General features: G+C 45.4%; 1 protein-coding gene across 1 annotated transcript in view; it reads left to right on the top strand.

Moving 5' to 3' along the window:
* The window catches only part of LOC119495947 (sorbin and SH3 domain-containing protein 1), a 94,291-nt gene that overhangs the window by 72,874 nt on the left and 10,600 nt on the right, over window positions 1-10,817 (top strand). The window contains exons 18-21 of the mRNA XM_037782889.1: window positions 4,121-4,170; window positions 6,104-6,282; window positions 8,102-9,544; window positions 10,750-10,814. Coding sequence (XP_037638817.1) covers window positions 4,121-4,170; window positions 6,104-6,282; window positions 8,102-9,544; window positions 10,750-10,814 — 1,737 coding nt within the window. The remainder of the gene's footprint in view (window positions 1-4,120; window positions 4,171-6,103; window positions 6,283-8,101; window positions 9,545-10,749; window positions 10,815-10,817) is intronic.

Raw genomic sequence — 10,817 nt, forward strand, 5'->3', positions numbered from 1 at the left:
TATGGTTGGAAGTCTGCAAAAAAACACAATGCTCAGGGCTAGGCCTTCATGGCTCTGGTCCAGTCAGGTCTTGTTCTTATTAATAACTTCTAAAGTGCTGTGAGAACCACTTCTACTAATGAAGTACAATGGAAACCTCTCAGAGTGATCACTTCTGTCCAGGTCAAATTGAGCACTATAAACGGATGATTATTATAACTAAATTATTTTTCTTTATTTCTCATGCAGATCATCATGTAATTGACATTTGTATGTTTATTACATGAATATAAAGTAATGAAACGGACAGCCTCATTATTTACTGAATTTTACTGACTTTCAAAATACAGTACAGCTGTTTAAAACACATTTCAATTAACAGTAATAACTGTACAAATTAAATTACTGTAACCTACTGTGAATAATTCAAATACACTATAATACAGTACAGTACTGTATAGAAAATACAACTTACTGTAGTTCAAATTATAATCAGGCTATAGCCTAAAACAGTATAGTGCTGTTTACAAATACAGTAACATCAGCCAGGCCTGAAAATAAACTGGTAGCGGAGTTTGAAAACGTATTCATAAAATACAGTAAGGTGGGAGGAAAATTTAAAATAAATAGACTTACCGTAGTTTAAAAAAAATTCCATATGTTGTATGAAAAGACCCCAAAATGAACACGTAAGCGGACTACTTCATTACTATAAGCAAATTATTTAAACAGCATTAATATAGGAATGATTCTGCCCCAAGCTTTTTGATCACTATAAGCGGTTGATCACTGTAATTGTGATCACTATAAAGCGGTTTCCATTGTAGTATTATGAGAAAGGGAAACTTCTTCAAGATCATCTGGTTCCTCTGATCCACATCTGTATAACAGTCTTCTTGTGGTTTCACACCGCTAATTAGCCAGTTGTCAACTAAATACCTCTAAAGAGCAGGCTTAGTGAAAGTGATACATTAGATAATCCTACAAGACGGCACTATTTCCTCTTCTTCTTTATCCCGTCCTGTCAAATCATCAGTACCCATCCACCAGTGGCCACTCCTAGTCACCTGATAACCACTGAGTAAGTCAAGTCAAGTCAAATTTAATTAGTATAGCACATTTAAAAACAACCGCTGTTGACCAAAGTCATGAACAGGCAGGAAATACAAATGAATACAAAGCAAACAACAGTAAGAACAAAGGAAAACAATAAACATAATGTGCCCATAATAGTAGCTAATAGTCGCTTCAGCAGGGATTTAAATGATTCTGTAGTCTGAGCTGTTTTAATATGAAAAGGTCAGCTGTTCCACGGATTAGGGGCGGCCACCGCAAAAGCTCGGTCACCACTGTTTTTGTGTCTAGTTCTGGGGACATCTAGGAGCATCTGATTGGTCGAACACAGTGCTCTAGCTGGAGTATGAAGATGCAAGAGTTCTGCTAGATAAGGTGGCCAAAACTGGTAATAAGTGATCACATTTTCTTTTTCCAGTCAGAAGATGAGAAGCTGCAGCGAAGAGACACCCATAGTTTAACGGAGAGGTAGAGTCAGAGTGACACCTGTGTTTAATTACAGTAATGGTCCTCTTGATTAATATTAACATGTTCTGGGTTCAAGAGGAGTCTGAAAACAAACCCAGTGACAGTTACGGTCAAACATAGGCTCATCGATATACATGACTAGCTGCAGCAGGAATTCCACACATAACTATGGTCAGGAAGAGCGTTTTGGCCCCCTACGACCGACAGAGTGACTCCATCTGTCGAGCATATGCTGACGAGGGGGCTGCTGCCACACTGTCTCAGCGCTGAGTTACATATACCCCCACGCCGCCACCTGACATATTCTAAAGGAGGCAACGCCGTAAGCCCGCCAGCTCATTGTGCTTTCATATTTAACCTCTGTTACACACTTAGCCTTTACCTTTAAGCATTTAGCGGAGATGAGACGAGGGGCGCTCATGGCTATAACAGGCCCTTCACACTGGGGGAGCTGTTTGTTTTCATGAGGACATATCAACACAAATAAGGTGCTGGAAAGAATGAGATTCATGTTACCATGACCTACTCATGATTGCTATTTTGAATATGAAAGCGGCTCTGAGTAGCCGGGGACACCTGTTAGGAAACATGCACATGAAATTCTGCAGAAACGCAGTCATCGGTGTTCCACTGACTCACCGAGGCCATCATTCATGTCCATATACAGCTTCAGTCACACTCTTACTGCTTTGAGCAAGTAGTTTCATCCTCTATGTCGTTGATTCTCAACGTGGGGTCCGGGGAACCCCAGGGGTCCGTGGCATTCTGTCAGGGGGTCCGCGAAATAATGTGTTATAAATGATGAAATTGTGCTGTATCATTAAAAAGTCCAAATCGACAGATATTACGTTAGCTTTGGGCCAATAGAAACTCTGATGTGATTAATAATCGGTGTTACGATAATGAGGGGGTCCTTGAAAAACATGTTCTACCCTGTAAGAGGTTCCTGGCCCCAAAACCTTTGAGAACCCCTGCTCTATGTGTGTGTTTATCTGATGAGTCAGAGCAGTTTTAGCATCTCTCTTTTGCCCCTTTATTTCATAAGCTGGATAAAAAAAGTGTCTGAGTAATGTGATGTTAAGTGAAATCAGTGTAGGATTAGTTTCGAACTGAACAATTTTACCCTTTTATGTAAAGAAAAGTTCACATAAAGTGACACTAATCAGGCGTCTTGTAAATAACCAGATTAAGATTCCATTCCTTTACCCCAGATAAGCCTTCATGCTTGTTTCCTGTTTACTTTCCACTGATGCTGTGTGTGTATAAGCCCAATTACCCAGGGGTGCAAGAGGACACTATCTTCTCCCCCTGATATCAGATTTGAGGCGGAGCGAGGAAGAGCTGCAGATTATTCAATGACACTGGCGTGTTCCCCCGAGTCGACATGGAACATTTGGCTTTATAAATAGATGAGACTATAGACCTGCCAGCCTGATGTTCTGTTCTTATAAAGATAGGCATTTATTCTGAAAGGTTATAAATGATCATCCTGCCCTGGCAACTAAGTGCAAAGGCATGTTGTGGCAAGTGTCGCTGTTGAGAATGCTCCTTGTCTGGTCATCACCGTCGGTGTGTGTGGAAGCGGAGACTTGGCCGCGCCGTGGGGAAGTGGATGTGGTATTAACAGCAGGGCCAGGCTGGCTGGGATGGGGATTGTGCAATCGTATTTGCAAACAACACTTGCGCTCTTATTCATAGTGCCCGTGTCACTTCTGTTATTTTTACCTGCTGTGACGTCCGAAAAGAGGAAAGCAACAGAAACAGTGGGCTAAAATTAGTTGGCTCTAAACCATTCAAAATGCTAGTGGGTGCTACCACACTGATAATATCTGCCTCTAAATACCCTCTACTTTTTACTCTTGTAGTCCTTTAAACATTATTCACTCACTCTGTGCTCTCACTTTATTTATTTCTGCCTTTATGTTTGTGCTCTTTGTCTTTACAGCATTGTTATAATGATCTGTTTCAACAATGTTTTATTGTCATTTACTCTGTCAGTGTGTGTGTGTGTGTGTGAGTGTGAGTGTGAGTGTGAGTGTGAGTGTGTGTGGGTGTGAATGCGTGTGTGTGTGTGTGGGTGTGTATGCGTGGGCGTGTGTGCGTGTGTGTATGTGTGTGTGTGTGTGTGTAATTCGGCCTGCTCGCACCACCAGCTGGTTAATTGTCCCCCGGTCTGGTCCAGTGGTAATGAGAGTGACTCAATACCAGACAAAAGAGACGGCTTCACTGGGAGACAGCAGCTCATTGGTTGGGTCTATGACAGCCCCCTCCCCGCATGGGCGCCCCCTGTCCCATGCACGCCCACCCGCTCACCGCCCCCCTCCCATCCCACACACCCCCCACTTCCACTCTCCTCACTGCCGCTTGTTTTCCCCCAACTTGCATGCAGGCCAAAACACACGCTTACTCCTCCATGCCAAGCCCAGTCCAGTGAAGCTCAGAACCCCGGCTGCTCGAGACAAAAACCCAGACCAGCCAGTGAACGCCAGCGAGGAAAAGAAGAGAGAATCTGAGCGTAGCTAATGCTCCTGCCTCTGTTCTAGCTGGAGGAGACCTTCCTGTGGATCTATCAATGACTTCTTTGTTTGGTTTGTTGCAGAGTGCCCCCTCTTTCAGCCCCCTGGAAACAGCCTCCGACCTGCAGCAGTAGTAAGTCCATTCCTCCTTCTTATTCCAGCACTCGTGCTTTTCAATCTTGCTTCCTCCTTCCAGCATGTTGATGATTATTTAGGGCATGTTATGGGGATAAATGTCAGTGAGAGATTTCTCCACCCTGTAGAGCTCGCCCACCCTCAGCGGGGGGACTCCTGCTTCCTGAGGAGATCCTGTTAATAAGGCAAAAAGCAACCAGAACAGTGTGTCCTCTGTCCGTATTTCATGGTGTTTTTTAGGGGGGGTGGGTGGTTGTAGTGTGGAGACATGGCTGCTATGTGGTGATTTATTTAAAGACAGCAACCTGGATGTCACTGGGATAGAGGGAACTCGACCAGCTGCTGCATAACTTAAAAACCGTTATCTTCTTCTGAATGGGTGTGTGTACAGAACTGAGAGCGGCTCCTGGATTATGAAAGAGGATGCTAGCTGTCACTGAAACAAAGCTTACCGAGCCCTTGATCTTTCTTGTTTTTGTCCGCTGAGATTGACATCTTCTATTTCTGTTTGTGTAATAAAATGTAAAGAATTTAGGACTGAGCTTAGGACTTTCTGTCTCGCGCTACAGTTCAGGGAAAATAAACTTCCTCCCTCCATTTCTGCTAAGAACTTTTCCATCTGCTACAACCATTATGTCATCGTGGCCAAGTGTTTGAAAAGAGTTTCCCGATCCAACTTTTAAATCCATTGATTTGCTGTTAATTTAGAAAGTAAGAGGGTCCTGATGAAGGGGTGGTGGAAGTTCACTCACCCAAAACTTTTCGAAGGAAACCTCAAGTCATAAACTGACTTCCCTCAAAGGCACATATGTTGAGGGCAGGATGTTTCTTTTCTCTGGGGTCTGTTTGAAATCAGAGACATTTTGAAGAGCGTTCTTGTAAAGATATCATTTGATTGTAAAATGCAAAGCCATATGTGCCAGTGTGGCATCATTAGTTGTCTTTTCAGACCTCAGTTAGACACCTACTGTGTGTGCATGCATGATATGGAAGATTGATATAAATTCAATCATTTGTATAGCCTCACAATAAGAGCTGCCATTGATGCAGTAGTACATGCTCAGTAACTGTTATTTAAAGGAGCTCCTCATCATTCCAGGGAAATAGATAAACATTACAGTTAACCTGTCAAAGGTTCTCTCTCGGGCAGCGTACTGACTGTTGATTTAACCAGAACCGTCCCACGAGATCATATTAAATCTCACATGGCTCCTGTCCTGCAGATTTCCTGTATAACATTTATGTGAATTCTTGTGAGTAACCTAGAACCAACATGATTTTTAACGGCTCTCTGCAGTCAGCAGTGCACGCAGCAATGAAAGAGCTTTTTGTGTCGAGGCAGTGAACAAGGAGAGTAATGTATCCATACATTTGTGCAAGCTTGTAAAACTCTGACTTGGCAACTCTGCAGATGTAATTTTGGAAAATACGCTCCTCTTTTTCCCTAACACTGGTGAAAAGGGTTTGTATGGTGTTTTTTTATTTCACCTAGATGACACTGTGTATGTGTTTGTCTGCACAAATAGAGGAGCAGCGTGAGTAACACGTGAGCGGCATGTGAAGGAGAGTAAAAACCTGACAGTTGTACAGGTGCATGGCAGGAGCTGATGCACCATGTGGGAATGTTCAGGGAATATTTATAGAAATGTGTCCTGTTGGCCTCTCTGGAATGCCCAGATATGTGTGGTAGCTTACTAAAGGCTTCTCTCAACATCAGCCTCCAAACTTCTGCACTTTCTTTCTCAAGTTTTTCTGTTTCTGATTATTTTGTCTCCCACAAGTCTGCACAGACAGGAATTACCTCAAGATATACTAAATAAGAACCATATGACGGCTCATTACCCAACTTGCGTGCCTCTGGTTATCATAAAAAAACACAACTCCTCTGAATGTGACTGTGTTCAATTAGCTTTCCTCTCTCCTCCGTCTAGCTCCTCGAGCAAGTCTGGACACAGCGAGGTGGAGAAGGACGGAGGATCATCGGAGAGCGAGCCCGGGGCTCCAGAATGCGACCGCCATGTTTACAGGAGTGTCCTGGAGGGCGGCGACATTCCCTTACAAGGTCTACGGGCCCTAAACAAGCGCCAAGCCAGCTCCTCCTCCTCTAAAGGTAGGATAACAGCCACGTTATATGTGTGGCAGGTGTGTGTATGTTTATGGATGTGGATGTGGGGGCTACTAGACAGGACGGCAGGCCATTAAAGGCCTTTCCTGCTGAGACAGAACCAATGAGTTACAGACGGGATGTTCAAAGTGTCAGACAGGGATACATGTGTTTCCGTTTACCTTTCTGTTGGAATCCACACAGTTTTCTTTTGCTCCCAGACCTCACAGCATCGGCCAATCACCAGCATTCATTCCCCCTCAGCAGCTTTTGATTTATTATTGATGCCATGGATGTTTTCATCACTGGCCATCTGCTTTGGAAAACTCATACGGAGGGAGTGAGGTTGTCTCGCTAAGTCGATGGAAGCTAACCTTGGAGAGTTGCTCCAGTTGTGAACCGCCAGTCGCTAGGCAGGCTTAGGGCAAGACTCCAGAGCGTTCCAGCGCCAGGGAGCGGAGGGCCAGAGAGGGGATGGATGAGGAGGGACGAGGGAGATAAACAGACAGGGGTGAGATAAACAGGAGGGACACGGAGGGCGGGTAGGCGTGAGGAAGTCAGCTGTCAGTGTGAGGTCAGGGGCTGGAATGCCTGCGCACATGGAGAGAAACGCCGGGGGAGGAGACGAGATGTAAGGAAGAGAAAGGAAGGGACAGTGTGACCCCAAACATGTCATTACATCTGCAACAGATGCCACTTTAGAAACTCTGCACTCACAGTTAAAGTTTTGCATATGTCCACTATAGTAACTAATATATTGACTCTTGGAACAGACATTGTTTTAACTTTTACCCAGTTGAGTAGTGGGCCCATGCAGTAAATGGCATTTTAGTCAACTGACTAGCTCCTTCATTAGCCTCCTGCCCAAAGACATAAAACAAAGTGTTAGAAAACAAACACTTCATTATGTGTTTCTGTCTTGTGCTCATGAAACAAGTAAATATCTGTATTAATCTTCTAAGAGCTGAGCCTCCTCGAGGGCTTTTCAGCAGCCAGGACTCTTTGCTTGCCACATCCCGTGGACAGAATATCTAGTTTATTTCCTCAGCGTGTTTTTCCTGGTAGATATAAATGTGACAGATGGGTCACTCATGCTACACAAGTGTCTCGCAGCACGTGAAAGTGTTGCGTCACTTCCAGGTTGCATCTGTAGTGTTATCACGAGCGTACTGTAGCCAGGAACTGACGCCAGTATTTCTCCGAGGTCTTTGACAGTCACTTATCTCTGGGCAGGTTGTTTTTTATTTACAGCCGTGTAGGGGGGCAGTGTATTAACACGGGTGCCATAGGGTGTTTATCACCGCAGCCGCCTGTCTGATTGCTAAAAGTAGACGAGGAATATATTGTATGTGGGAGGTTAAAGCGAGACAGACAGCAGTCATGTGGGAGAAAAATGAATGAATGCAAAATAGGTAACAGGAAAGACTTAAATTTTTTTTTTATCTTTTTGTTTTTGATACTGCAGTCAGTGTTAAGAATTCCTTTATGACCTCCAACATCACATAACATTTCATGACATATTGCTGTTTTAATACTTTATGTTCCACTTGTTATGTTTCTGTTACAGTGATATTTATAATGCAATAATCTGTTAAACAGTAAATTTCCCCTTGTTCCATTTTTACAAAGCATTATTCTTCACATGCCGTCAGTATAACAGTCATCTATTACTTGATGCACAATGCATCAAGTCTGCTTCTCATCTACTTTTAATGGAACTTGGTCTTTACTTTAGAAATGTGCCTGACTCTGTTTTAGTGTGTGTGAACCTGTGACCATTGTAATCTAATATGTTGTTTATTCTGTTGTCCTGCATGCTTGCCAGTGGATTATAAAGGTGGGAATGGCTATATAATTTCACCCTGCTCCTCTGTAAATAGTCGATCAGTTCTTGCCAGTAATGCAATAGGTAACCAGTGTAAGAGTATGAAGCCTCTATCTGCTGCCAAAGCCTGCATACCTCAAATCCTGCCCTCTAAGTTCAAACCCAAGCTGCTGCCGCCCAGTGGCGACAGTCAGGAGAGCAGGACTCACGCTGTCAGGCACCCAAAAGCCCACAGCTGTGAGGATCTGTACACGGGGCCGTGTGACACAGACTTTGCTGGAGCAGAGGAAAGGGAGAGTGGGCAACATTCAGACTCCAGCTGTGGCACCGAGTGTGCGGACGGCCTCAGGAATGCTTCCCCTGCAATTAGGAGGAGCGCATCGGACTTTTCCAGCCTGTACAGGACCATGCATCACATCCAGCGGCCCAACTCGGCCGGCTGCAGCCCCCACGGCAGCGTCCGCAGCCTGACCTCCCTTTTTGAGAAGTCAAAGGCCGACGGGGGCGAGAGGTCAGAGGCGGGTAACATTCCACGGGACGCTGTGTTGTCACGGGTCAGCGAGTTTGAAATGATCATACAGCGGTCCAGCCCGGCGCCCAGCCGCTCCTCCTCCCTGCCCACCCTGCACTCCGGCCACAGCCACAGCCCCGGCCACAGCCCCGCCCACCTCTACATGGCGTCTGCAGTGTCAGCGGAGTCCCTTTTGGTAGCTGACGCCACCCAGATGGATGCCTGCTCCCCGGTGGAGGCAGAGGGCTGTGGAGAGGAGGCCTCATCAGCGGGCGGTTTGACTGTGGAGGATGCTGCTTCCCCCTCAGAGGACAGACACCATGTCAGGACTGAGTCCCCCACTAACACCGAGGCCGAGGTCGAGCGGATCTTCAGTAAAAGTACCCCAGAACTGATCCACCAACATGTCGGTGGATCAAAGAGCCCCTCAGTACTGCTTACAGCATCCCCCCCACAACACAACCATCTCCACCATCACCACCACCTCCTGCACCACCTGAACCACCAACTCCTCCTCAAACCCAGCAAATGCAAAGGCTCTTGCCCGGCCTCCTACACCCGCTTCACCACCATCCTCAGGCACGAGAGGCAGCAGGCCACCACCCAACAGGAGAGGCCGCCATCTCTGGAGAAGAAGACCACGCTGCCTGGGAACCTCTTCCTCATGGGCCCCGCTCCCTTCAGGTTACGAAAGAACCTGCAGTCCCACCAAACTCGGAGGAGCATGCTCGCCACCAAGGTGACAGTGGACACCCAGAGGCTCAGCACTTTGTCTCCTGAGCCCAGACCTCTGATCCCTCAGCGCCTGTCCTCCCTGGAGGTCCTGGAGAGGCTGAGTAACGGGGAGGGAAGCACCACCGACCACCTCAGTAACGGGCAGGGCTTGGACGCCAACGGGAACCTTCTGCAGCCGCTGGCAGCTCACCGCAGAGGTGGCTATCTCCATCCCTTCACCACTGTCACCCTCCTCTCTCCTCCCTTTGTGGTCACTCATTTATCTCGACTCTCTCTCTTCACCTTGTGTCCCTTTTTTGTCCACAAAGCGACGTCCGCCACCCTCCATCTCTAGTCTGTGTGGTGTGTTTACAAAGTGACAGGGAAGCCTCTCCATCTCATTGTGTCAGTGTGCTGTTTGGTGCTCTCCCATTTCACTGTGAATGAGTCCCTCAAACGCATCAAAACACTTCAGTGACTGTAGGAGGTTCAGGCAGCTTTTGGTAATGTATATATATCTCCTCGTGACATCAGATTTGAGCTGTATGCAAGAGTGCTAGAGCCTGCATAAGCATTGCATCGAAACAGAGTGAATTCTGCGTTTTATTACATCATTATGGTGTGGGATAAATGTAGATGAAACATGACTTTTTATGATCCACAATCAGAGATGTCAAATATTGTCCTTGCACATTTGAAAGCTTTACCTTAAACTACAATCCCCAGCATTCCTCTGTAATGTTTACGCAGGATATATCGATATAACATTGCATACGCTCCCTCAAACTGATGTCTCACCATGTCTGTATCTGGGTTTTTTTCTGTTTTGGGAACAATCTACATCTGCCATCTTTCATTCTATTACCATGAAAGGTTTGTTTAAGCCAGACAGGATGTTCCCTGCTTTCATTTCTTTTACATAACAGCCGGGACACAAACCTGAAACATTGATAGTTGTTATTTGTGGCCCTTGCTGGGACACAGAATGAAACATCTATGGTGGGGAACAAGTTAAGTCATGAACGCATCTAGCTAATATAATAAAAGGTGCTGGTTGGTTGATCAGTAAAACCACAATGTCATGTTTATTCTTTTGGCCAGTAGGTTTCATATTTACTTTCCTGCATTTGTTTTCTCATGAACACACATCGGATCACTCTGTGTTCATTCCTATGTGCATGCGGGAATACATTTGGCTTTTTGGATGTGTGTGCTTTTTGTTTTAATGTTGCAGAGACTATGGTGTTCATTCAAAGCATGCGTAGCTGTGTTTATTGTATATTTTGATGATCCTCTTCATTGGAATTAAGGAGTTGACTGCAATATCATCATCTTATATTTGAGAAGTTTTCTTCTTTGAGTTGAATTTGCCTCAAGGTTGACAGTAAAAATGCTTCACGGCGTAATGTTGTTTCTGTTTCAGACTCGTCCCCAGTTCTCGGGGAGAGCCAGGATGAAGTGTTGCGAAGGCGTCACGGGGACAAAGAGGTG

This window comes from Sebastes umbrosus, chromosome 10, assembly GCF_015220745.1.
Source record: "Sebastes umbrosus isolate fSebUmb1 chromosome 10, fSebUmb1.pri, whole genome shotgun sequence".
In the NCBI taxonomy this organism is placed as follows: Eukaryota; Metazoa; Chordata; class Actinopteri; order Perciformes; family Sebastidae; genus Sebastes; species Sebastes umbrosus.